Raw genomic sequence first — 26,957 nt, 5'->3', positions numbered from 1 at the left:
CAGCGTGTTTATAAACACGCTCTGCACGCACTGACTGTTAACTAATCCTGAGTGCTGCTGAGGTTTCTGTTCCCCAAATCTACCCCATCACCCTGCTCTCACGTACGGAGGGAGGCTGTTTCTGAAGGTCCACGCCCATAACCCAAACCTTCTTGCCACATGTTAGCCAAGCTCTTGTTTCATGCCCAGTGGAGATGGAGCTCGGATTTTACTGTAATGGGCAGGAGTGGTCCTGAACACACCCTGAACATGCCTCAGCCCTCCCTGTAGGGGATTTACCTCCTTGATGTGCAGGATGGTACCGTTGGGCGGGCGGATGAAGACGGGGCGGTTGTCGTTGATGTCGATGACCTCGACGTGTAGCAGGGTGGTCCCCCAGAGAGGGGGGTGCCCCTTGTCCGTGGCCACCACTGTCAGGTTGAACCTCTCGTAGGACTGCAGGCGCCGCCGGGATGTGACGAGCCCGGAGTCTTTGTTGATCTTGAAAGCCTCTGGGGGACAGAAAACCCCCACACCTCTGGCTCAGCAGGACACTTTGCACCAGATAAATGATGACTAGAAATGAGTATGCCAGCTGAAGTGCACCCTCACAGTGGGCCAGGGGTGTGGGTGGTTTCAGGGCTTTCAGAGCATCTCAGACCATTGCTATATCCCTGTCTCTGGGATCCATTCCCTGGAAAGCCCTGTCTGTGTCTCACTCCTGCCCAGGCTGGAAGAGTGAAGATTTTGCCTGATCTCTGCAACTTCTCAGTGTGCAGATACACTGGATTTCAGGCACTATTACTAATCCACCATGCTCTGCCCTTCACCTAAAGCAGGCAGTGAGTTTGCTCCACACTGGTGTACATAGAAAGTCCTGCTGGGGTGGGGAAGACAGGACCACACATCAAGGCTGGGCTGCAGGATGAAGGCAGGCAAAGCCCTAATATCCCACACCATGAGGAACTGGAAACTGCAGAGCAATAGGGAAAGTTCCATGCTTTCAGTATTGCTCCCAGGAGTCCAAACCAAACACAGGCTTGGTGCCTATGACTCCTTCCTCCCCATAACCCTCCTCCCTGGCGAAGGGCCCCCAGCCCCTACCTGCTCCAGGACCCTCGAGGCTGTAGGTCACCACGCCGTTGTCCCCTTCGTCCAGGTCGGTGGCACTCATGGTGATCACTGACGTCCCTGCTGGCTCATTCTCGTAGACACTGGTGCTGAACTGGCTCTTGCTGAACTGGGGCCTGACATCATTGATGTCCAGGACTGTGATCAGCACCTTTGATAAAGCACAGCCAGTTGGTGAGGCTGGGGAAGGCTGGGCAGCCCCTGGGGCCGTACCCCTGCCGTGACCTGCAGCTCTGCTGCTGGAGAGAGGTGCCCTTCCTGCTATTTGTTTGTCTCCACCAGCTGAATTCCTGCCTCCAACAATGAGGCCTGCTGTGGCTGGGGCACCCATTCCTGCCAAAGCACTTGCAGACAATAGTGTCACCCTGCCCTGCCCCTCCTGCCGACGTGCTGTCCCCGCTGCACAAAGTGCCCTGCACCATCCACCCTACAGCTCCTGGCGTCATCCCCTCTTTCTTCTGCCCAGTTCCCGCCTGCTCCAGCCACTAGGGAGGAAAGGTGGAGCTTTAACACCCAGGGGGTGATAGAAGGAGGAGAGCCCTACCTGCACAGAATTCTCCCGACGGTTGCTGGAGACATCCCCAGGGTTGTCCCTGGCCACGGCTGTCAGCGTGTAGTGATCCTTCTTTTCCCGGTCCAGGGCTGACAGGATGTAGATGTCACCCTGCAGCACACAGACACCTTCAGGTGGACCTCGTCTGGCAGAGCTGGTACTCAAGAAGGGGCAGAAGGTGAGGTGTGGGAGCAAGGCACAAGCTGGGACCATTTCAGCCTCCCCTCCCTTTCCCTGCTCTGTTCCAGCCTCGGTTGGCTCCTTACCGTGTTGGGATTTATCCCAAACTTGCCCTCTCCATCACCCAGGCTGTACTGGATGAGAGCAAACTGCCCAGAATCCGCATCGGTGGCTGTGACGCTCAGGATGACCGTACCCAAGGGCACGTCCTCAAAGACAGCTTTCTGCAACAGAAGGAGGGAGCAGGACAGGCTCAGCCGTGCTGTTCCAGCAGCAGTCAGTAGCCCAGGGCACCGGGGACACCCAGGACTGGGCACAGCCAGATTCCCAACAAGGTGCTGGCACAGAGCGCATGGCAGGCCTGACCATCTCCTCCAAACAGTTCAAGAGGTAAAAGGTGTCCCTGGAGAACCCCCAGCCTCACACACAGTCTGACAGGCCAGCCCACCTGGTAGGAGGGCTGGCTGAAGACAGGGTTGTTGTCATTGATGTCCACGATCTGCAGGTACACGGGGATCTCCGCGGATCTGCGGGGAGTGCCGTTGTCGGAGGCGCGGACGGTGAAGTTCAGCCACTGCACCTCCTCATAATCCACTGTCCTGTTGGCCACAACCTTCCCTAGAGGATGGCAGACCCTGAAATGAGAAACCTGACCCAGGTCACCGACCTGCCCCAGATTCCCACCTCCCCAGACCACTGACCTGCTGAATGGTCTTCCAGACAGGCGTAACCTTCCGGAGAGAGGTCCAGCAGCTCGTAGGTGATCTGCCCATTGGCACCTTTGTCTGGGTCCACTGCTGAGATGGAGATGAGCGTGGTGCCCTGTGTGGCTCCCTCCAGGATCCTCTCAGTGAAATAGGTGACCCCAAAGGGGCGGAAACGGGGTGTGTTGTCATTGACATCCAGGACATTGACTGTCAGCTTGGCTGTGGCGATGGTGGAGACCATAGGGGGAGAGAGGAAAAGGTGAACAAGTGAGAAAGAGAAGGGAAGGAAGGTTGGGAGGAGGGAGGGTTGTAAAGCCACAGTTGTGAAAGTGTAGCAGAGCCAGCTGGTGCTGGTTCATCAAGAAAAATTGCAATATGCCCCAAAGCCACTATGCCCTGAGCATGCCATGGGTGTCCCTAGGCTGCAGTGGGACACCTGCTCCTGATCTTTGTGTGCCTTCTCACACATGAGCCTGAATTCACCCACAGAGGGGTGCAAGATATGATAGGAATGGTAATAAAGTTATGAGGGCTTCCCATGGTAAGGCCATGGGCACACACATTCCTTTCCATACCCACTGGGATGTCTGGGACTTTCTCTAAAGGAGTCCTCAGGGGAGAACCTGACCCTGATGGGAGCTGGTCCAGGACTGGAAATGTTGCTGGTCAGGATGGAGAGGAAGGTGGGAGAGCTGCTGATCTGATTACCCAGAAGCTGCACTGGTGCCTGGGAAGGGCTGTGCCAGTCCCTGTCCCCACATTCCAGGGGACACCCTTACCGTTGGGCACGCTGACCGAGCGGTCGATGACTTCACTGGCGTTGTCATGGACAGAGATGGTGACCTCGTAGGTGGCCACTAGCTCGCGGTTGAGGGGAGTTTTGATCTTCACAGCTCCTGGGAACCCCAAAAAGATGGATGTCACAGGCTGTGCCTGTGCCCCTGCCTGGGCAGGGAGGTGTGTGTCAGCCGACTGCTGCATTCTGCGCTGCGCTTGTTCTCCAAAGGGTGAATGAGGAAAACACTTGAGAGCTACAGGAAAAGAGCTGCTCTCCCCCATGTCCTTCCTACCTGCCTGTTCCACGTGGCCTCAGGTGGTTCTGGTTGTGCATCCAAGAGGAGTTTGGGAGCAGCAGTAGCTGCTTCTCTGCACAATTCCATCCACCTGAGCTCAGCATCTTTAACAACCTTGTCCTGTATCTTTTCCAACAAGGGCATTTTTCTTTCATGAATCAACATTGTGCTTCCAAAAGAGGCTTGGGGAGGTCCTGGCCCTCCTTCCCCAAAGGAGCCCACCACCTACCCTGGATTGCCCCCTTGCTCCCCCAGTGAGGGTGAGTCTTGGGTCCAGTCTGCCAAGGCTGAGCAGCCCCTGGCCCTCAACAGAGGCCACCTCTGCCAGTGGAGATGGGTGAGATGGATGGAGGCCAGGGGTGGCAAGGGGACAGAAATGAGCACAGACACAGAGACAAACCTGGCAGGCTAAAGACCGGGAAAGAAAGCAAAGTTAAGTCAGTCAGACAGGGAAGAGAAGATGGGGCAGGGTGAGACAGGGCAGCTGGAGGAGCACAGCGGGGAGGCAGGAGAGGAGCATCACCTCCCTGTACCTACCTCAAGGCAGAGAAGAAGAAGAAGCAGAAGCAGAAACGAGGAGAGGGTTCCACACTGCCCACTCCACCCTCCCCACTCTCCTACCTGTCCTAAAATCCACCTCGAACGCTCCTTGCTGGTCGGGCACCAGCGCGTCCGTGTCATCGCGGGCCACGATGCCCAGCAGGTAATACTCCAGGCGTGGCTGCAGGTCCCTGTCCACGGCGGCCACCTCGGCCACCACGGTGCCAGGCGGGGCCGACTCGGGCACGCTGACGCTCTGGATGGGGTTGATGAACTCGGGCCGGCAGTCGTTGACGTCGTCGATGAGGATGGTGACGGTGGCGGTGCCCGAGAGCGCCGGGGTGCCCTGGTCCACGGCCACCACCGCCAGCCGGTAGACGTCGCGCTCCTCGCGGTCGATGGTGATGTTGGCCACGCGGATCACGCCCGTGGCAGCATCGATCAGAAACCTGTCCTGGCCACCACCCTCGATGCGGTAGTCCAGCTGTCGGTTGAGGCCGCTGTCGGCGTCCGTGGCTGTCACCTGGAGGACGGAGAAGCCTGGAAAGGTGGGACACAGCCCTCTCAAGCGAGGGTTGGAGGGCAGAGAAACAAGCCCAAGGCAAATGCCGTCAACCTCAATTCCCAGATTTTCCCTTTGACCCTGATATAATGCAATTCGTGTAAGTTTGTAAATTAATACAGAGTCAGTAATGGTTGTATAAATAAAACAATAAAAAACTCGGAAACCATAAAGAAAATCGCAGACGAAGGGACACAGGCTGCTTCATCGCAGCATTGTGATAAACAACAAAATCAGGAGAGCCCAGGATTAACAAGTTAATAGACGTAGCAGCAACGGAGATGGTCTAAACTGTCTAAAGAACACCCAAACAATGAGTGCCTGACAAGTACCCACGATTAAGATAACCAGAGCCACCAGGAAAAATACATCTTAATGCCAGCTTCCAGTAAACCAAAACCTGCAAGATACATCTCAATACCAGTTTCCCATAAACCAAGACCCAAATTCATCGTCCCCCAGAGTATGGTTTTGTCCGGCCCAATGCACAGAAACAAAATAACATGAATATGCAGAACTACCAAAGGAGACAAAAACCTCTGCTCTGGGCTAGGAAAAACAGTATAAAAACTGGGGTGACCAAGGTGGCTTTGTGAACATTGGGGAATCTGATGTGTTAGAGATCAGATCAGAGTGTGTTCACCCAGTGCCAATCTTGGGCTTGGTGCTGTCCCTTTTGGACTGTGGCTATCGAGGATCGTATTTTGGTCGCCAAATAAATATCATTCATTTTGATCATATTTAATTCAGCTTGATCTCATTTTTATCTATAACAATCCCATCCTGGTCAGCTGTGTCATTGGGACCTGCATCTTCCCAGACCCAAGGGGATACCCAGGTCACCCCATGTCCCAGCCCAGCATCCAGTCCTGACCTGGAGGGCTGTTCTCCAGCAGCCGCGCCGTGATGGATGCCGGCTGGAAGACAGGGCGGTTGTCATTGTCATCCAGGATGGTCACAGCCAGGCTGGCAGTGCTGTTCAGCCCCCCCACATCACGGGCCACCAGCGTGAATTCCAGCTGAGGGTCCAGCAAAGCCTCTCGGTCGATCACAACACCGGGCTTCACTGAAACCACACCTGGAGGAGGGGAAAAGCCCGGTGGCAGGCCACATGGGCACCTGGTGGCCCTGGGCTAGGGACAGACCAGCTGAGCCACCCCACCTGTCTTGTTGTTGATAACAAAGAAGTCTGGGGATGCCTTCAGGAGCTCGTAGGTCACCACGGCGTTGCTGCCCTGGTCAGCATCCAGAGCTAGGATGGGTGCATTGAGCATTGTGACTGGAGTCCCTGGATGAGATGACAAAAGCATTAGGGAGTGGGGCAGTCCCCCACGGGGCCCCCCTGTCCCCCTCCCACCCCGGTGACACATGAGGGACAGCAATGAATGGATGGAGGAGGTGACAGAGCCGGGCCTCGTGGGGTGTGAGGCACTGGGGGGTGGCTGCTGCAGCCTTGCAGACGGACTGGCGAGGCCCAGGAGAGGTGGTGGGACATCCAGCTAAAAGCAAACAGACAGACACTTCAATCAGAGGGGTGGCACCAGCACCCTGCCACCGAGGGTGTCACCTGGAGGCACCCAAACCCTTTGCTTGAGATGTTATGGGACAGGATACCTGAGGTCTTGGAGCAGGGAGCAATTTACATGGCAGGAAGGCAAAAAAAAAAATAGTAAGAACAGTGTTTCTGGCTCTTTGCCTGGGAAATGTCTATCTGGACAGACTGGACCCCTTTAAAAATCTCTAACCCCTGGAGCAAGGCAGTTCCAGGTGATGGAGACATCATCCCGCCCACCCTCTTCAGGGTATTGGGCAGATGGGTGCCCTCAAGTTTGCTCCCAGGGCACCTGCTGCAGCTAAGCAAATCCCAAATGTTGCTGATTTTTGACCTGCGCCAGGAAGGTTTTCCACAAACAACATGGACCAAAGATTTGGTCTCCTCAAAGCTGGTCAAGGCACAAGCTCAAACTCAGCATCCCTTTCCCATTGAGGGCAGCCCTGTCCTGCTCAACGTCCTGTTTCCTCCACCACGGCCAGGAGACACCTGCCCTCATCCAGCCCTGAAGGGGGTCTCCAGGAGCCACATGAGGGAGTGAAGAGAGACCTACCAGGGGGCGAGTTCTCCATCACCTCGGCCTGGTAGGAGCTCTGGGTGAAGAGGGGGCGGTTGTCATTCTCATCTGCTATGGAAATGACCAGCAGGTCAAAATCCTAAAGGAAAATTGGGACAAGAGGGCGATGACCATAATGTCCTTGCCTTGAGCTCACCTTCCCCCTCTCCCACCTCTGCATTCCCTGGACTACTCTCGAAGGTGTGCAGCTGGGTCAGTCAGCCAGAGGATGTTCTATTGTTGTTGTGTGCCCAGCTCTCTAGCCCAACACTGTCCCACTTTCCATGACACCTCCTGTTGCTGCATGGAGTCCACAAACAACTTCAGACCTGCCCTAGACCCTACTGGTCCTGTTCTCTGCTGGGGATGGGGCTTAGCCCCTTCCTTGCTATCCCCAGATGCATTTTGGGCATGGGGCTGCTATCAGAAACTGTGGGTGAAGGCCCTGCTTGTCTCTGGCCGTGGCAGGACCCCATTTTCCCAGCTGCCCTGCCCGTAATTACCCGCCTGGCATTGCGGATGTTCTCGGGGTTGTCCTTCACCGTCACCGTCAGCCTGTACTCGGCCACCCGCTCCCTGTCCAGCGGGCGGTTCACGTACACGATGCCGCTCTGCCGGGAAAAATGAGGAGAAAACACCACGTGGGATCTGAGGAATGTCTCCCCTAGGGGCACTTCCTGCCAGGACAAGCACGGCCGGGCTCCCACCCCCCTTTATCCCAGCATCCCACTGTTGGAGTCAGTGAGTTAGGGGATTTTCTGAATTTTTCAGAGAGAAATCGAGGTGCAGGGATTGAATTAAAGCCTTTGGATGGATTGAAGTATATTAAGCCTCTCACACATAAAGTAAATATTTATGTAGAAGTAAGTAAGTTTTAGAGTGAGTTCTAATGCTTTTAGTAAGTGAAAGGTTTCAAGTGCCAGAGTAGCAGAGTGCGTTCTAGTGAAGGTTGAAACACACTGATATCTTCAGCAAGAGGCTCCATGCCCACAGCTGTGGACAGGACTTAGTCATAATAGAGCTATAGTAAAAATATTGCTTACATTTTTCGCATAGAACAAGATAAGTTGTATGCGTAGTCTTACACATAACCTGGCGTGCTAAGAAACTAGAATTCTAATAAGTTAAAGAGCGGTGGCCCGAGTTTGCATCTTAGCTCAGTGAAAAAATCCCATATAAAAATGTGCAACCCCCTAACTCAGCGCCTCCAGCACCCCACCCCGTGCCGTACGGTGCTGTTGATGTAGAAGGCGTTCTCCACGTTCCCAGCCGTGATATCGAAGGTCAGCAGGGCGTTGGGGCCCTGGTCCGCGTCGCGGGCGAGGACGCGGGTGACGAAGCTGGAGACGGCGGCGTTCTCGCTCAGGGTGACATTCATGGGCAGGTTGAGCAGCACAGGGTCGTTGTCGTTGATGTCCAGCACACGGACACCCACTACCATCTGCCGGGGACAGAAGCAGGGAGGGCATGTGGCGGGTGTTCCCACGCCTCCCATCCTTTTCCTGCGCTCCCCAGGCAAGAGGTGGGCTTGGGAAGGCCTAGGGGCAAGGAGAAGGAGGTGGAGGGGAGGAGGATGAAGCCAGAGTGGAACTGGGTGTGGGGACCCCCGTGGCGGGATGGAGGACTCACGGTGGAGCTGAGGGGAGGCACGCCCCGGTCGCGGGCTGCGATGGTGAGGTTGTAGAAGGGGATGTTCTCGCGGTCCAGCTCGGCGTCCTTCCGCACACGCAGCTCTCCTTCCACTGGGGAGATGACAAATTCCCCTGCCGGACACAGCGGGGCTCTGTCTCTCACCATGCACCAAGAGAGGGGTTTGTTTGGGAGTTGGGCCACCCTGGCAGCTCTGGGGACAAACCCATGCAGATAGAGCAGGGGTGTGACAGCTGGGCACTGTGCTGGATGCACTCCCAGGCAGCAGCAGGAGCAGGGTTTGAATGGCCAAATGAGAGGTGCCTGTCCCTATTTTCTGGGCCTTTCTGTTTCTGGGATGGCCAGAGCAGGATGGGCTACCCCAGGAGCTGAATGGCCTAATCCTGCTTGTTCTGGGTCAGCTGGGAGATGGGACTGGGCTCTGCCTTACAGATTGCCTGGACTGAAGCCACCACTCCCTTCACTGAGGGACATCCAGATGTCCCCATGGCTAGGAATGGCCCCAGCTCCTCTGCCATCTGCACCACTGGAGAGCAGCTCAATCCCCCACCACCCTGTAAACCCCACGGGGACTTGGGGACGAGCTCGGTTTCTCTTTCTGCCCTCCCCATTTTGCCTTTTTGATTTCCTTTTGCCTTTATTATTTCGCAGATACCGGGGCCACCCCCTTTCCCTCCACAAACCCCATCCACCCTGCTGTCCCGGCACGAACAGGTTAAGCTTCCTGTTGCTCAAACAGGATTTCCTGGTGTCGACAGGCTGAGCTGGGAGGGAGGATGGCTTTTCTGAAACGCTTCCTCCCTCAAGCCGGGCTCTTCCACGGGTGAGATGGGGCGAGGGGCATCGCCTCCATCACCACCAGCAGCTGGGGAGAGGTGTCCCTGCTCACCCAGGGGGTCCCCAGCCACGATGCTGTATTCCACTTGTCCACCGGGCCCCGAGTCACCGTCGTGGGCCAGGAAAGTCCAGACACGAGGGCCGGGCTGGCCCTCGGTGACATCGAAGGGACCCTCGTAGGGCCGGGGGAAGGTGGGGCAGTTGTCGTTGATGTCATTGAGGTTCACCAGCACCTGCAGGCATGGTGAGAAGCACAAGGGGTGTGAGAAGAGAGGGATGGAAGGAAGGGGAAGGCAAGACCACCCTGCAGGCTATGGGAAGCTGTGGATGGGTGATGTCGCAAAATGCCTTGTGTATTTCTGGCCTTTCTGGGTTGGCCACACATCCAGGTCACAGCTCAGAGATTCAAAATTGGTTATTCCTACAGCCACACTACAGGACTCCACACTGCTAAACCTCTGGGCCACACACCACGGTGGGGAACTCAACCCAACAGCCCAATGTCCTCCACATCCACACCCAAACAGGACAGAGAAAACCACAGGCATGAGTTTGGAGCCAGCTGCATGCTGGCTCACTCCTTTTCCTCCAACATACTTAATACTTACTTAAACACCTAAGAATTAAATACTTAATTCCTAATGCTGAGCAAACTTTAAAAATCGACAGGTTGCACCCTTGTGCCAACAAAACTACCTGTGGTACAAGTGGTTGTGAGAAGGACACTGGAAATGAGGCATTTTCTGACCTCCTGGGTTGAAGCACAGTGAAATCCACCAGATGGGCATTTGTTGCTGGTTAAATCTAATCTTTACAGAGAATATATCCAAGTTTCTGCTCCGTTTCCTAGCAGTGGAGAAAACAAACACTGGCATGCCTTATCAGGGTGATGGACTTCCCATCACTGGGGATCTCAAATAATCCTCCTAAAATCTGTGTTTTCAAACATTGCTGGCACAAACTCCTTGAGCAGCGGAGGGAGGGTGTTTCCTTCTTTCCTATCTTTCCTGGCTTGGGTGACTGTTGCTGAAGGGGTTTCCAAGTTCATGCCTCAGCTTGAGCCAAGTGCAGGGGAAGCTCTGCCTTTGCCTGCAGCACATGGCAGCTGCTGCCTGCAGTTAAACCCCAGGTCTGTCCTGGACCACAAAGTCACCCCCAGCAGTATCAGATGCCCAAATTTGAAAGTTTTCCCTTTTGTCCAAGCATAAACTCTCACTCCCAGGCTTGTGGGGACAGATTTTATCCATAGAAATTTCCCACACTGGTATCTCCCCTTCAGTTTTTCATTTTTTTTCCCCTTCACACACAAGAACTTATTGCCTTTTGTGGGACTACAAAATCTGTTGCTCAATATCAGGGTGAGGTACAATGGTCCATGGCAATCAAGACAGAGGATTTAACCCATCCCTGCCACCTGCAGACCACTGAATCAGTCTGGGTATGCTGTAGAATTCGTCAGATTTAGGTTTTGGTCACAAAATCAGTGTACTCAATTCCTGCAAAATATTTGCTTTGGAGCTGCTTGCCTGCCCTCCCCAGTTTTTGAGCAGTGCTCTAAGTTCAGGTCACCATGACCCAGGGAGAATAGAAAGAGCTACAGAGAAAAGCAACATAAAAATGACTAGAGGCTTTAAATAACCTCCTTACAAGGGAAAAGGGAATTTTAAAAGCACATAAATAACAAGAAAAGATAAAGATGAAATTGTTTCTGTATCAATGCTTTACTACCCACTGTCCCTTCAAGAAGAAAGGACCAAGAGGACACCACATAATGCAACTTAAAAGGAGTTTGTCTATGTCTTTGCAGGACCAATTGACTGGGCTGATCAACCCAGAAACATCTCCTTGTGCATGACCCTGTTTTGAAACATCCTCGAGTGAGCAACTGGGCAAACCAGCCACAGCTGGGAGAAAAAACTGGGAAGGAGATGTGAAACTGCTCAGCAAGTGGGAACTCCTTGACCCCAGAGAGGCCACAGTGTCCCAACCAGCCCTCCCTCCCTGCCAGCTCCTTACCGTGGCAGTGGAGGTCAGCCGGCGCGAGGGGACGGGGCACTGGTCGGTGGCAGTCACGATCAGGGTGTAGCGCCCGTGGCTGATCTCATAGTCCAGCTCCTTCACCGTGCGGATCTCGCCCTGCAGGGACAGGGGAGAGCAGCTGGGAGTGAGGGCAGCAGGGCAGGGGCACACCTGGAATGGGGCCGGTGTCCCTACTGACCGTGGCGCTGTCGATGCGGAAGGTGCCCAGGATGTTGCCCTCGGTGATGGCGTAGGTCACCGTGCCGTTGGGACCCTCGTCCTGATCCAGGGCCTGCACGGTGACCAGGCTGGCATTGAGGGTGGAGGGACCTTCATCCAGAGTCACCTCGTAGAGCGGCTGCTGGAAGGCGGGAGCATTGTCGTTCTCATCCAGGATGGTGACAAACACCGTGGTGGTGGCCTGTGGGACACGGGACACGGCGTTAAGGACAGTGGAGATGTTTTCTGGGCAGTGTCTGGAGCTGGATCTGCCAAGGTCAATGACCAGCATGGGCTGAACGCTGCCAGGAGACCCAAACAAATTCCAAATGAAATGAGCCGTGGCTTCAGACGCACAGAGATAAATGTGCAGAGATTAAATCACACCCTTGCTCCCAAGCAAAGTGTGTCTCTGTGGGATCCCTCCTCGTTTCACTGGCAACACCAGGGAGCAGCCCATGGCACAGGGAAAAAACAGACACTGAACCCCACTGTGCCTCCCTGCCTTTGGAGGAGTCCTTGTGAGTCCTTGCCTTGCCAGGGGGACACCTTGGTTGTTACTAAGTGTGGCAAAATGGATGGAAAGCTCAGGGGAGGAACAAAACTGAGCATCTTGGACAACTGGGCTGATATTCCATGGTCCCACCACCTCCCTGCTGGCCAACATCACTGCTGGATTGGACCCTCTTCCATCTGGGCCTCCATGGGCATCTGGATGTCCTGGATGTCACCTGGGGATGGGGAGGTGACAATGACACGCCACTCTGCCTAAGGGCTTGGCACAGACGTGGGGGCTTGGGACAATAAACCATTCCCTTGGGGTGTCTGGACTCCATGCCTACACCTTCCCCCAGCAACAAATTTCTTCCAGCCACCCAAAGGTTGCATTTTTTTTGGTAGGAGCATCACAGCCGTGTTTGCTGTAAAGAACACAATGCCACACGGTAATTAGGTGCTTTTCTATTTCTCTGCACACTCCGGATCCAGAGCAGGCAAGCAGCAAAGTTTCCTGTGGTTTGCAAAACTCCTAGTGTCTCTGAGCTCCACTTTCCAGGGGAGGCTGACTGGAAATGAGGCAGCTCCCAGCTGCAGCCAGAGATTTTGTTGATGCCTTTGGAATTTGAAGAGAGGCTCCAGGAGGAATTATGCGTCAGACCACGGGGCTGCTTTGCTATTTCAGGGCAGAGTGTAAACATGCTGTAGGAGAGGGATGCTTTGGTCGCATTTTTTGGGGGGCAAAAGCTCAGTCCCCTTTCCCAAGCTCTGAGTAGCCCTTCCCTGTACCTGCCTGTTTAATCCCGGGAGAGGTTCTGCCTCCTTAATCCTCACAAACAAGGAGAAAACGAACAAAGTTACAACCCTGCCCAAGGAAAGGGATGGACACCAGTCCCCCGCAAGTCCCTTGGCACGGCGAGCATCCTCCTTAGCCCCCCAAAAACTCACGCAGGGGGGACCAGGCGGTTCTCAGCGAGGCTGTAAGGGGAGAAACCCAGCAAGTGGATGGGGTCCGAAGCCATCCCACCCGCGGGTGCTCCCTGCAGCCTCTCACCTCCGGGGGGTGCTCGCCGTACTCCGCAGCGCTGCAATGAAATTTCCTGTGTGTGTGCGAGTCCGGCGGGCGCTGCGGGGCTGCTCAGAGCGTGCGGTGGCTCCGCACAGGCCACCTCGGTGTCCCCTGTCCCCCTGCCAGCATGGGGACAGCGAAGCCCCGGACCGGGCTGCTCCTGGCTGCACTCTGCCTGCTCGCTTCCCACGGTAAGCAACAGCTCGCTTTCCTCTCCTCCCTGCCCGGACAAACTCTCCTCACTCGGGGCGCCGTGCTCGCCTGTGCTCCAGTGCAAGGAATCTGGGGTGTCTGGTTTATTTGCTCTCTTCCCCTGTAATTTTTATGTGTTGGTCATCAAGCCAGTGTTTCACACGGTGCTGGGGTAAAGGGGCCACAGGGGGAACTGCTGTTCTAAAACTCTGAGAACTGTTTTTTTTTGTTGTTGTTTTTTTTTTGTTGTTTTTTTTTTTTGTTTTTTTTCTTTCTTCCTCTGCTTTGATCTAATATGCGTGGAAGGAGAGCAGCCCCTTGTCCCCGCCAGCCTCCGGGCTGGAAAAGTTGCACGGCACTTTTCCCTGGCAGGGTGGGGGTCCCAGGGTGAGAAGACCCTTGCAGCAGCCCTGGGGCAGCGTAGAGAGGGGATCTGTGCCAGCGGGGCTGGGATGCCCTCTCTAAGGATGCTGCACTCCGCCGGGATGTGCCGGGCAGCTTCTCCGGCTGGGCAACCGGGCACACTCCGAATTCCCGCAGGGAGCGCTTCCCAGGGCTGGCTGATATCAGGGGGATGCTTTGGGAGGGGGCTGCCTCATGCCCTGGCTGGCAGTTTTCGCTCCGGAGCTCCGGGGCCAGGCGGTGGAACGGGGGCGGTGGCATTACAACCGCGGATCCACTCCGGGCGACGACCCAGAGAAGGAAGTCGCAGGCGGAGGATGAGCACGGGGCTTGGCTTCACTTTCTCACCCGGGACGAAGCGACTGCCTCCACGATTTCTGCCAGCGCATCTCCAGGAAGAAAAGACGCCCGAAGGTGCCCCACGGCAAAGATGGTGTGTATTGAAACCCATTTTGCACCGGCATGAGGGAGCAATTCCCAACATCTCCACGGGGATCTGAATGACTTCATTTATGCATCTGGGACTGACCTCCGGGCCTTCTGCAATGCAACAAGCTCGGGTGCTGGTGTTCAAGGAGAGGCTGGCACCAGAGGAACTGAGCTTTGCACAACCCCGTGCCTGCCAAAGCTTTCTGAACCTCCCCCTCCGGCTAATTTTAGCAGGGATTGATGGAGAAGTAGCCCTTGGAGACATCCAGCCTGGGGATGCTGGCAGCAAGGTGGATGGGGAAGTGGCTCCTCTTCACCTGAAGGACGGCAGCTGAGCTGGGTTTTCCAAAATCGCATCCCAAGTGCTGCCCCCGAGCCAGGGCTGTGCTGGAAGAGGAGCAAGGCAGGACCCTCCACTGCCTGGATGATGGGTACCCCTGCTGCTGGAAAGCCATCTGGCCCCTGGGGTGCAGGAGATGAGGGCTGTTAACACGTCTCGGGCATCTCCAGCAAGTTTTTTTCTCTCCTCTTTGTTTTGTGCTCGAGGTTCTTCGGCAGAGCTGCACATCTCACCTGGCTGATAACTCTGGAGCATAATCACAGCACGGTGATGATGGGGCTCAGGGCACTTTGATGTGAGTCCCCAGAAGAGGAGGAAAGCAGAGCTCCTTGCTCCACCTCTGTCTCCTGCAGCCCCTCCTCTGCATCAGGTGAGCCCCCCCAAAGGCTCCATCCCCTGATCACCTCATATTTCCTCAGAGTGGGAAGAAGCAGCCTGATGTGGAAATCACTTCTCAAGCACAGAAGTGCAGATCAAACACCTGGGGATCAAACATAGGAGAAGCAGCCAGGAGAGGCTTTTGGTTGCCAACCCAGGATCTGGTGTGAAATCCTGATTTATTCAAGCTGTTGGTCAGCCAAGCAGCACAGATTTCTGCACTTTTTTCTGGTTCTGTTTTGTCTGAAGCTCCCAGGTGTCAAGAGAGTGATGCCAGCACTGGGATGTACCAACACTGCACTGGGTTCTGCGCTCCACAATGCAACAGGGTTGGAGACAAAGTTATTGAGGTGCCAAAGAGGAAAATGGGCACTTTGGGCAACTGCTTGAGGCCTCCTCTGTCTTCACCGAATGGTGACAAGACAACAGCTCTCAGCTCAGCCCTCAACTGGTCCAACCAGCTGGAGATGCGCAGAGATGGGCATCTGGCTTTATTTTGGCGTTTGCCAGCAGCTCTGACTTCAAAGGGGTGTGGAAGGAGCCAAGGGCTCTGGGCACGGAAGAAGCCCAGGAGATTAAAGATCCATGGGCTTTAGCATAAAGGCACCACCAGGAGATGCTTCCTCTGGGCTCCATCTGGCATCCAGCATGTGTTTGAAGCCTGGTACCTCTCGGGGAGGGAGCACCAGCTGCCCTGGCACTGCTCTGGGCTGTACCGTGCCTTGCCAGATGCTGTCTCCTCCTCTCCAAGGCTTTGGAGAGCCCTCCCCCGATCGGGAGAAGGAGGGGAAGCCTGAAACGCTGAAGGTTGCACACATGGTAACCTCTGCCCCTCCCTGAGAGCGTGGGCTGTGCTGCCTTTCCATCCAGACGGTTCCCATCAGGCTCCGGAGGCGGAGGCTGGCTGGCTCAGCAAGGCAGAGCTTTGCAAAACGTGTGGGATGAGCGGGGCTTGGGCTGAGGGGGCATGTGTGGAAAACAAAAGGCTCCTGCAGGTACTTTTGGAAGGTGTTGGAAGTGTGGCTTCCTCCAATAGAGCCCTGGCTTCCCTTCCTGTGGCTCCCAGGAGAGCCCCGATGTGAATGGGGCACTTCCCCTTGCAGCAGGTATGGAGAAGCACATCTGAGTGTGCCTTTTGTGTTGGTGCTTTGGCAAGGAGCTGGAGCACCCGCACTGCTGCCTGCCATAACCCATCCTGCCTGGCTGTGCATCCTGGCCCCAGCAGCACCCGAGGGTAAGGAGAAGTCAGGGCTTGAAAATGAGACTTGAGCTGAGGCCACACAAACCTCTGCCCCAGAGCAGCTCTGGGGACGTGCTGCAGGGAGCAGGAAGCAATCAGCCTGAGTGGTCAGGCAAAGGTCACTCCATCCCTGGCTCTGGGGGCTCCTTGGCACAGTGGGCTGCAGAGCAACATTTCCTGTCCCTGCAGAGCACCCTTGGGGCTCAGGGCTGCTCTTGCACCGTCACCGGAGAGTCAAAGATAACCACAGGTGGTGGAAGGCACATTTTGGTTTCACTCTTTCCGGCTGGGCCAGACAGGTGACACAGTTGTTCTGCTCGAGGAGGAGGATGCTCTCTGGGTGGCCCAGCAGCGTGGAGCCTCTGGCCTGGCTAGATGTTTGTGGGCAGACACATCACCCCCTGTGATCGACGCCCTCTCGATACAGCGAGCAACAAACCTCAAAACGAAACGTTGGTGGAGCTAATGGCACAACAGGATGTTACCAAAACTAAAAAACAAAAAAACCAACAAAACCCATCTCGTTCTTGTAACATCTCCTCTCTGCTGCAAACCAGCCCCAGAAGCCTCTGTTCCACAGTAATTTAAAGTAAATAAACCCAGAATCTGCTCTTCCTCCAGCTTTAAAAGTGACCTTAGCACTTCTGCAAACACGAAGGAGGGGCAGAGCCAGGGCACCAAAACCTCTCCTGTTTTTGCACTTTTCCCTCCCCTGACCCAGCAGTACCCCCCGCATCCATGTGCTGAGGAAAGACCAGCAATTCCATAGTGTGGCCCTTGCTCCTGCTCCTGCCACGCCCCCTGCCCACATCCCAGAACTTCTTTCTGAAAATTATTTTCATTTTCCAGCAGCTCCCCACCATCAGCATCAGCCAGTTCCCCCTTTTCTTCCCTGGGGGCTGAAAAACAAGGAGGGTGGGACCTGGTCCCCGCCTTTCTGTTTGTCTTTGCTCCTTTTGTTTATTTTTGCAGCAGTGCTTGAGTTTCCTCCTTTACAAGCCATAACCCTGCTGCCTTGCTTCTCCTCTCATTCTTCTTCACCTCCCTGCCCCAGAGAAGCTTCTGCCTCCTGCTGCTGATGCTTAACTGTATTTAAAGCAGAGTAGATTTCTAGGATGAAGTTGTGCTCCCAGCCCCGCTACAAAATCCTGGAATGGTCTGGGTTAGAAAGGAGTTCAAGATCATGTATTTTGGACACCTTCCACTATCCCAGGTTGTTCAGAGCCCTGTCCAACCCGGCCATGGACACTTCCAAGGATGGGGCAGCCACAGCTTCTCTGGGCATGCTGTGCCAGGGCCAACATTGGTGGTGGGTTTGCTCATTTGGGCAGTTGTGCTGCAAACTCGGGTGTCTTGGGTTGCAGTACAGGATGTGGCCAGCAATGTGTATTCTGTCACCATCTGTTGAAGCTGGGTGGGGCAGTGACCCTGATCTCCTGGCACATATTCTCTGCTAATGGGCCATCTTTAAACCAGCTGGGACAATCATCTTTATCTTTCCCACAACCCATCCTCCCTCCAGGAGATATCATCTGCTGTTGGGACATTGAGTCCCAGTGCATGACTGATAAAATTACATCATCCCACTGGGATGATGTAGGGGAGAAGCCAAGCCTTTCCTACCTAGATAAAAACTGAGATTTTGGGCAGAAGGATACCGTCCTTCCACTGGATTCCAGAGGAAAGCCAGACCTTTCCACATCATTCCTGGACCTTCAGAGGAAAACTGCACCTTCTCCAGGAGCACTGCTCCAGCTGAACCACATCTGCCACTGCAGGAGGATGCAGCCACCATTGAATGGGACTGCTGCCAACACCCTGACTGACTGACAGGGTGTCAGCTTGGATTCTGACTCTGTCAGGGTTGGGATTGTTCTTTGTAATACTGTATTTCTATTTTAATTTTCCTAGTAAAGAATTGTTATTCCTAATTCCCACATCTTTGCCTGAGAGCCTCTTAATTTCAAAATTATAATAATAATTTGAAGGGAGGGGGTTTAAATTCTCCATTTCAAAGAGAAGTTTTTGCCTTTATTGTCAGACACCTGCCCTTCAAACCAGGACATCAGGGTAAGCCCAGGCTGTGTCTCTTGTCCCTGGCAGGAGGAAGGGCAGCAGCATTCCTGATCAGCACCCCCTACTCGCTGTGCGTGTGCCCCGAGGGCCAGAACGTGACCCTGAGCTGCCGCATCAGCGGCGCCCTGGCCGAGCGCCACGACCTGCTCTACAAAACCTGGTACTTCAGCAGCACGGGTGACCAGAGCTGCTCCGACAAGCGGCACGTCCGCAACGTCACCGAGAAGGAGCTGCACCACGACCTGGCCAGGCACCACAACGGCTCCCAAAAATCCCCCCTGGGCCGGCACCGCGGCGTGGAGTTCGTGCCAGACCGCCACGGCGCCTTCCACATCATGGTGATGAACCTGACGCTGCAGGACAGTGGGAATTACTGCTGCTATGCCGTGGAGGTCAGGAGGGAAGGGCACGGCAAGCCACACACCATGCAGGTGGCCCACGGCTTCGTGGAGCTGCAGATCCAGCCAGGTGGGTGATGCCAGGGGAAGGGGCTGGGAAGTCGACTTCTTTGACTTAGTGCAAGTCAAAGGGCAGCAGATGTTGGTGGTTTGAATTAAGAGATAGGCAGGGATGAAATATTAAAAAAAAAAAAATTCTTAATAACTCGAGGGGATGGAATGCAATAAAATCCGTGGTACATAGTTTCACTGATCTTCCTCAACCTCCTTCTGGCAGAGAGGAAAACAAGGCTCAACTTAAAAGGAGCTGAGTGAGGCTCACAGATAACCTTGGGACAGCAGCCCAGAGGGAGAGGCATGAGGGAGGGGAAGGCATCTCCTGGCCTTGATTTGCAGCATTAGATAACTTTTAGTTTAGACTGAAAAAAAAAAAAGAGGCTGCACAGTCAGCATTGGGCCCTGCTGCTATGGGCAAAGGGGTTCTTGCAGCAGGGATCTCAGTGAGCACTTCCCAGGATTAAACTCCTGCTTTGGGCTGCTCTGGGATGAGCAATATTCTCAGTACCAGGGAGAAAAGGCAAGTACAGACAGCAGGTTGGGAGTTCTGTGGGAATTCTGGGTGAATCCTGAGCTTTTCTGTTCTCTTCTGCAGGCAAAGGAAGCCTTCAAAACTGCACATTTCATACTGCCACTGGAAAAGGTAAAGGGAAAAACCCCTCTTCCAATGTGCTGCTCACCATCCAGGCCCACACATTCCCTAGGGATCACTGCCAGTGCTCACAGAGCTGGGTGTTGGGTTTCCAATGCTGCTCCAATGCGGAGCCTTCTTTAGCCCATCCCCTGGCCCTGGCTGTCCTGAAGCCCATGGAGATCATTCACCCTGTTCTTCTAAAGCACCTGAGCCCCCTCCCAAAGCAAGGATTCAGCAGACACTGCCACGAGCAGGTGGGAAGGGACAGAAAGGTAGAAGAGCTGCAAGAATCTCTTACTACACCCCCAGCCACCTCTGCCTCGAGCAGGGGAAACCCAAATCTTGCTAGAGTTCCCAGACAGTGTGGGGCTGCCCCAGAGCTGTGTCTAGACGTGGAGATGCCTACACTCCACCGTGCAGCTGGTTTCTTTTTGGGTTGCTCTGTCTATCCCCCTTTGCTGATTCCTAAATGGACAGATTTGGCTAATATTATCTTGCAGCATGCCCAGACAAGGGAAGCAGCTCTTGGTCTCCACAAGCTGTGCTATCTTGTCCCTAACCTTCAGTCTCAAGTGCTGGGACACCTGTCAGGATAAAAGAGGAAAATGTCCCCTCCTAAAACACGGAGGGGCAAGAAGCTGCTTCCTCAGATGGAGGTGCAGGAGAGGAGCTGAACCTGCCCTTGATTTAAGCAGCCCTCAGCCTCACCATGAGCCATCCCACAAGGACCTGGATGGTCACAGATGTGCCTGCAGGCTGCCAGCCTTCCTGGGAACCTCTCTGGGTGACATTCTCCAGGGGCACGTTAATTATCAGAGGCTAATTAACAGCAAGCCCTTTGATGCCTGAGCACTTTGAGGCTGGCATTGGGTCAGAGTCAGCCCTCCAAAGTTGCTGGGAGCCTTTATCAGGGCTTCTCTCATATCTAGAAGACCAAAACCTTGAGATATCCTGCAGCAGTGAAGGACTGTGGTCAGGGCTCCAACAGGATGGCTCAGAGCTTATCTCCACAGCTGGCAAAGCATCCCAGTGTGGATCCCATGTTGGGGGGAGCCACATTGCCTCAGCTCTGAGGCAACACAGGGCTGCCCTGTGCTGAATTTAATGATCTTTAAGGTCTCCTCCATGCCAAACAATCCTGTGCTTTTGGCTCAGGGAAGCCAAGGAAAGGGGAGGTGGATGGGAGGGTTCACCTCTGTGCTCTTGTGTTGCAGATATCACGGCAGCCGCGCTGGCCACGGGCGCCTGCATCGTGGGCATCCTCTGCCTGCCCCTCATCCTGCTCCTCATTTACAAGCAGAGACAAGCTGCCACCAGCAGACGTATGTAGCAGGACACCTAGCTCATCTCCCGGGCTTCCCCAGCCTGGCAAAGCTGGATGGAATGTGCCCCACTGGGATCAGCTCTCTGGCTGCCCCAAGTCCCAGGGAGTGGGAGTGGTGGCCCAAAGACAGGTCCTCCTTGCCATGTGCCTCCTGCAGAGCTGTCCTGGGAAGGACCAGGCAGGGAGTGTGGCACTGGAGGGCACTGAGACTGTGAGGATGCTCCCTGCTGAGCCCTTTCCTCCACACCCACTGCTAGAGCCTTCTCATTTACTCATCCCTCCCTCCACTGCAGCCTGAAATAGAAGCTTTGCCTTCTAAGTGATTGAAAAGCATTGTTTGCACTTTTTATCACCCTTCTCTTTAAAAAGACCCCTGGCATGACCTGCAGCTAGCCAGGTCTCCCCTTTGCTGCCCCAGCCCTGGAATCCCAGCCAGCTGCCAGCTCCTGCCTGTGTTTGGCTCCCAGAGATTTCGGTAATTGGGCGGAAAGGGGCACCACCTTAACAGGCAGAGGTATTTCATCAGCCCTTGGGCAAGCAGGGGCCCTGTGGTTTTCCTCTCCCAGTTCGGTGGGGGCTGTGTGGATCCTTTGGGGAAGTGGTTTGTGCAGCAGCAGCGGGCACAGTGCCAGAATGGGAGCTGTGCTCTCCACAGCCATCCCATTTAGCACTGCCTGGGCTGCAGCTCCCACCTCCACCTGCAAAGCATCACCTGCATGCTGCTTCACCCCAGAGAGCAGTCAAAAACCAGGGGGTTTGCCCCTCAGGTATCATGGACCAGGCTATTTCCACACAACACTTTTCTTTGGCACAGTTTGGGATAAAACTCGAGCATCCCAGCTCAGGCATCCAGCAGAGCCAGGCTGTGGGATTGCTGCAGCAAAGGGGGTGAGGGAATACCTGACACCAGCCAAGGGTTTGCAGGTGGTGTTTGCACAGCCCCAGGAGGGTGGTGGCTGCATCCAGGCATGAGTGGCCTGCAGCTGCACCTCGCTTCAGCCCGTGCCTGCAGAAGTGTCTCTTCCTCTTCTTTGGGTCTCAGCCTTGGAGGAAGCTGGGCTGGGGAATGGACAAGGTGGGAGAGGGCAGGGATGCACAGGAGGAAGGGCACAGAGGGATGCACAGAGACACCAGAGCACAGCACTGACTCTGGGCACGGGGCTGGGCTTTGTGCTGCTAGCTCTCACCCCAAACATTTTGTCTTTGGCAGGTGCCCACGAGCTTGTCAGGATGGACAGGTAAGGAAACCCACGTGCCACCAGCTTTCTCCACCTCCTCACATGCCCTTGCAGCCTGCATCCCACACTCTGCAGAGTTCTTATCCTTTCCTCCTTCCCCTTGAAGCCTGCACAGATCCTCAGCTTGGCAGACTGAAAGGGATGCTGCTGTCACCCACACCCTGAGCCCTTTCCCTTTCTGGGAAATCGCTGTTTCTCTTCCCTATCTCCACGTGGGAAGTGCATCCTTCCGTTTTTCAAGGGCCTGCCTCTCCCTGCACCCCAGGAAGAGCCTGGAACCACTTTGGCTGAACCTTCCCCCCTGCACTGGGCTCACCATTTGCTCTCAGCTGAGGTGCCACCACCTGCACCTGCTCCCTGCCCTGTTTGCCTGCTCTCAATGCTCAGCCAAACTTCCAGATATCAGCTAAAAGAGAGCAAAGTAGAGCTGAATCTAGACAGTTACAAGGTCTTTCAAAGCTAAACAGTCCAATTAAAAGCTCACACCTATATTATTTATTCTTTTGACCCAATAACCAAACTCCTGTGACCTGCAGTGCAGCACATACTATCCAACCAAAAACTAGGAAGAAGAATAAAGAAGGAGGAGGAAAGAGACAACTCCCAGGAACCTCCATCTTGTCCTATATCTATTACTATATTCTAAAAACCTCAAATTCCAAACCCTCCACCATGTGGAATCACACACTCCTATTCTAACTACACACCCATGATTTTAACTCCATCACTCAAATTTGGAAGCTTCTCCAAGCCCTCAAGTTGAAAACTGTATTCCCTTGAGGGGGGGGGGCGGGGTCAAGCAGCAGAGAAAGTTCAAAACTCCCATGCTTCTGGGTTCCAGCACCTGGGGATTTTATAAAAAGGCAAATAAAATATAAATTAAATGCTTGCTTTGTCTCACAGTAGTGCCCAGGGCATTGAAAATCCCGTGTTCGAGGCGGTGCCGCCGGTGGGCGCGGAGCCACGGCCCCGGCCCCAGCTGTCCTATGTGGCCAGCAGGCTGCCCTCAGAGTCTGGCAGGCACCTGCTCTCGGAGCCCAGCACCCCCCTGGCCCCCCCTGGCCCCGGGGATTGCTTCTTCCCCACCCTGGGTGAGTGACTGGCCATGCTGAGCCCCTCTGGGGACTGCGGGCGAGGTGGGATGGGGAAGGCGAGGGGTTAAATATCAGCAGCACACTTGGGGTTGTGTGGGAAGATGGGAGGGACCCAAACCCTCTGTTTCCCACCCAAAAGCAGAGCTCTGCTTCACTTCCTGGAATGATATCCCTTCAGCTGTAAGCTGGGCTGATATCCCTGCTGTGCCCTTTTCCAGATCCTGTTCCCGACTCACCGAATTCCTTGAAAGCCTGAAGACCCCAGAGGAAACCACACATCCTGCAGACCAAGACAACAGCCCCGGGAGGGTGGCAAGGCCGGGGGCAACAATGCCTTAGGAAATGAAGCTGTGTGCAGGATTTCTGCCCTGATCTCCCATCCTGCCACTGCTCTGGGACTGGAAGCAAAACTCTCCTGCTCGGCTCTCGATTTTTAACTGTGTGGCTCTGTACTGCTCACGTTTCACAGACTGGCTGAGAACTGAGGATGTGGGGATGATGGAAGGATGTCCTGCACCTGCAGACTTCCCTGAGGATTAACTTATTGCCAGGGTCTGAGCTCTGCAACATCAACACGTTTCTGGATCCTTGACTGAACATCCTCTCTGGGAGTGGATGGTAAAATACTTTATTCAGCATGGAACAAAACAGGATCACCAGCCAACCTTGTACTATCTTTTTCTCTGCAAAACAGGAAGGGGAGAGGCTCCCTGCTGCCACCAGAGCCTTCTTTCCTTACCAGCCTTTTGAAATGGCCAAGGACTTGTGATGCTGCTGCCTTTTCAGCAGGACACATGTTGGGAGGAGCCTCATTTTTGCTGCGGTTTTATCCTTGGCTTGGGATCAGGGCAATTTATCTTTCTGTTTGTTTCATTATCAATGCTGATTAAAAGGGAAAAAAAAGGATGTTTATGGGGTTTTTTTGTGGTTTTTTTTTTAATGCCTGTCAATTAGGAAGTTCATCTGGAGGTGTTGCTGTGAGGTGGCTGAGAGCCCCTGTGGAGAGCTGGAGGCATTGGGGGCACAGTGGGAAATCCTAAGGATAATTTCCCCTTGCCCTGCTGGGGCCAGCATGGCCAGAGCAGAGCAGCCAGATCTGGGGCAACAGTGAGAGGACTCTGTGATGCCCAGGGGCACGTGGGTGCAGCATCTGAACACAGCATCTGGCATGGCTTATCCAAAAGAAACTCCAGCGTGACTCAGCCCCAGTGATGATATCAAACCTTGTGGCAGATGCTGTTACTCAGAGTGTGCTTGCTTTGTTGTTTTTTTTTTCCCCTCTTGTTTCTCTTTTTGTTGTAAGGTGGGTAAAAACATGGCCACGAGACAACATAAACATTAGTCATAGCAAAACAGAGCCATCTCTGAGCAGGCAGTGTGGCCAGGCAGAGGGAGCATCTCTGGCAGCACAGGAATTTCGGCTGGAAGGAACAGTGTTTGCCTCTGGAGTGGGCAGCTGCAGGATTTGATTAACCCAGCGATGGCTCCAGCAGGAGCACCCTCAAGGTGTCTCAGGGTTGAAGGAGAAGCCAGCACCCACACCCCCATGGAGGTTCCTGAGCACGGGATTCGTGCCACCCATGGCTCAGCCCCGTCCCCAGCACCTGGCGCCTCCAGCACTTCCTTTGTCCCTGTCTCAGCAGCTCCAGCTGGAAAGGCACGCCAGGGTTTTGCCTGCCTGCAGGTCTTAACGGCTTGGAAACCCTCTCCAAGTCACTCTAAGGAATGCACTGTTGGATGACAGAACCAAGCTTTGTTGGAAATAGGTTTTGCAAGCCCCATTTTTTGGGATACGCTCTCTGCCAGAGGCTCTGCTGTGGCATCAGTTTTCCCTCCAGAAGAAAACTAAAGACTTCTAGGAGAGAGAAGAAACTGCATCCACACATTCTGCAGCAGGAGTCGTGGCACTGTGTGTATGGAGAAGATGACACAGATGCTTGTGGTGAAGGTGAACATCTGGGCAGTGAGGATCCACCCTTCCCTGCTGGAAACACCAGTGCCTGGGGCTGTGGGTGCCAGCAGGATCCCTGTACCCCAGTGCAGAGGAGTGCTGCAATTCCCTGCTGCTGCAGGAAGCATCCTGACCACTCTGGAGCAGGGCCAGCCCTTGGGGAGGTGCAGCTGCTGGCTTGCCCAGGGTCAGACAGCACCCAGCTGACTCCTGCAATTCCCACACAGCTTCCAGCTTGGGGAGGTTTTTTTCTCCTGCAATGCTTTTAAAATGAAAATATTTTCCCTTTATCAGCAGCATTTTATCCTTTTATTACCAAGAGATTCCTCTTGCCCAGTATTCCCTGCTGCCTTGCTGTCCTAGGTATCCCTGACCACCACTCCAAAGTGAGAACTTCCCAGCCCTCTCCCAGCTCTGTCTCCCTCACAGAGGAGGCCAAACCTCGAAACCCATGGATGGATGTACAAACTGCAAACAATCACCCCCTTTTGTGCTTTGTTGCATCAGCCTGGAGCTCCTTGTGAAAGCAGAGTTTCTGGCAGGGAGCAAGCCCCTGACAGACATCATTTCCCCACCCAGGCATGAGGCCAGCAGGCACCCAGCAACATGCCCAGCAGCCTTTCACAAGACCTGAGCGTCCTCAGGCTCTGCAAAGGGCCAGAACTCTTCTCTCTGCTCAGGAATTGGGTCACTGGGCACTTTGTGCCGCTGGGATTTGGGTTGTTGCTGCTGGCACAACGTGTGCTCGTGACATGGTGGGGACACTGCAGAGGCTCTGGGGACAGGCAGGGCTGGGGGGACACCACCCTGGCAGAGATGAGCAGTGCCACTTGTCCTGGCTGGCACGGGGAAGGGAAGAGGCCATTGCCACAGCAACGGGATTTGCCAGCTCAGCACACGGCATTCCTCAGCCATGCTCCCACAGCCGTGGGGACAAGGAGGAGCTGGTGGCACTGTGTGCTGCAGTCACTTGAATCTGCCTTTCCTCACTCTGGAGGAAGAGACTTGCCTGGGTTTAAGCCTCATGACAACACAACAAATGCAAAACACGGTGCTGTAGAAGCTGGAGTGTGAACCAAGCGGGTGGGAGTGCAAAGCCTGGAGTGAGAATCACAGCCAGAGTTTTGCACTGCTGGCTGTGATCTGTTTCATCAAAATTAGAGCAGGGCTTTGCAGGCAGAGCTCTGCTGGCAGAGCAGAGGGATGGTGAGAGATAGCAGGTGGAGGTGGAGACAGGAAGGATGGCAGTGTCACGCAAGGTGTCAGCCCGTCTCACTGTCTGTGCACGTGGGTGCTCTCTCACCTCTCTGCAGAGATGTGGTGTCAGAAGGAGCCCAGAGCTGCAAAATGCCCCACATGGCATTTGCTCTTTTGACTCTCCCATACCAGAGTCATCCTCAGAGCCACAAACAATGAACCAAGCAAAAGTCACTTCTCCAAACCATGGGATGATGCGTGGGCTCTCATATCAACTCTCTTTCAGTTTGAGGCCATTCCCCCTTGTCCTGTCACTCCAAAATCACCAAAGCTCTTCTCATCCACAAGGAGCACAGCGGACACGTGTCAGTGGTGAATGAAACTGTGGCTGAGCTGCTGCTCAGTGCTGGGGTGGGTGGGTTGTGTGTGCAGACCCAGCACAGGGCAGCAGCAGCCAGCACACTTCCCCACAGGGATGCTCATATTTTTTGCATTTGGAAATGGGAGATAAAGCCTGCTGAATGACTCAGAGGGAGGCTCCTGCAGGACCAGGCATCGAGAGATGCCTGAACCAAATCTGTGCACGGCAGGTTGTGGACACTGCTGAAGGCCTAGGCACATTTCAGCCAGGCCTTTTTCTCAGGTTCTGAGTCTTTTTCTCATGTCTGAAACTTTCTCAGCTCCAGCCAGGATTTTTCCCAGGCTAGAGACTTTTTCTTTACCGTAAACACAAGAGAAAGAATCATAAGAGAGATAAACACCTGATGGATGCATGGGAAAGCCAGGGAGAAGAGGTGTCCCGTTCTCTGTCCAGTGAACTGTCTGTATTCTGTTTTTCATGAACTATCTTAGGAAGCCATGGCTTCCTTCAATAAATTGCTCTTT

At 54.4% G+C, this 26,957-nt stretch overlaps 2 protein-coding genes across 3 annotated transcripts in view; one reads left to right on the top strand and one right to left on the bottom strand.

The window, feature by feature from the left end:
• The window catches only part of CDH23 (cadherin related 23), a 169,406-nt gene that overhangs the window by 8,476 nt on the left and 133,973 nt on the right, over positions 1–26,957 (bottom strand). Inside the window, exons 37-53 of one of the 2 annotated variants that reach the window (XM_079312979.1) lie at positions 11,539–11,760; positions 11,337–11,456; positions 9,373–9,553; positions 8,463–8,596; positions 8,065–8,274; positions 7,337–7,444; positions 6,831–6,933; positions 5,888–6,013; positions 5,600–5,803; positions 4,245–4,703; positions 3,330–3,446; positions 2,545–2,769; positions 2,292–2,461; positions 1,930–2,067; positions 1,655–1,774; positions 1,084–1,261; positions 280–491 (exon numbers count right to left, since the gene is read on the bottom strand). In XM_079312979.1, the coding sequence (XP_079169105.1) occupies positions 280–491; positions 1,084–1,261; positions 1,655–1,774; positions 1,930–2,067; positions 2,292–2,461; positions 2,545–2,769; positions 3,330–3,446; positions 4,245–4,703; positions 5,600–5,803; positions 5,888–6,013; positions 6,831–6,933; positions 7,337–7,444; positions 8,065–8,274; positions 8,463–8,596; positions 9,373–9,553; positions 11,337–11,456; positions 11,539–11,760 (3,027 nt within the window). Of the gene's footprint in view, positions 1–279; positions 492–1,083; positions 1,262–1,654; positions 1,775–1,929; positions 2,068–2,291; positions 2,462–2,544; positions 2,770–3,329; positions 3,447–4,244; positions 4,704–5,599; positions 5,804–5,887; positions 6,014–6,830; positions 6,934–7,336; positions 7,445–8,064; positions 8,275–8,462; positions 8,597–9,372; positions 9,554–11,336; positions 11,457–11,538; positions 11,761–13,564; positions 16,464–26,957 lie in introns of those variants that run through there. The other variant, XM_079312978.1, reaches the window with a different exon arrangement.
• On the top strand, positions 12,941–26,870 carry VSIR (V-set immunoregulatory receptor). Its single transcript, XM_079313012.1, has 7 exons — positions 12,941–13,313; positions 18,207–18,647; positions 19,230–19,277; positions 20,483–20,590; positions 21,803–21,830; positions 22,734–22,921; positions 23,143–26,870. The coding sequence occupies exons 1-7, from the start codon at positions 13,250–13,252 to the stop codon at positions 23,178–23,180; spliced, it is 915 nt and encodes a 304-aa protein (XP_079169138.1). The 5' UTR covers positions 12,941–13,249; the 3' UTR covers positions 23,181–26,870.

This window comes from Erithacus rubecula (genome assembly GCF_903797595.1).
Source record: "Erithacus rubecula genome assembly, chromosome: 9".
Lineage (NCBI taxonomy): Eukaryota > Metazoa > Chordata > Aves > Passeriformes > Muscicapidae > Erithacus > Erithacus rubecula.
Note: the sequence above shows the minus strand (reverse complement) of the source record. Positions and strands in the feature narration are given on the sequence as shown.

Bases quoted from the DNA above. Each gene is read 5' to 3' on its own strand.
- VSIR (XM_079313012.1), top strand. From the start codon at position 13,250: ATGGGGACAGCGAAGCCCCGGACCGGGCTGCTCCTGGCTGCACTCTGC. The intron at 18,648-19,229 runs GTGGGTGATGCC...TCTCTTCTGCAG, and splicing joins GGAGCTGCAGATCCAGCCAG to GCAAAGGAAGCCTTCAAAAC. The intron at 22,922-23,142 runs GTGAGTGACTGG...GCCCTTTTCCAG, and splicing joins TTGCTTCTTCCCCACCCTGG to ATCCTGTTCCCGACTCACCG.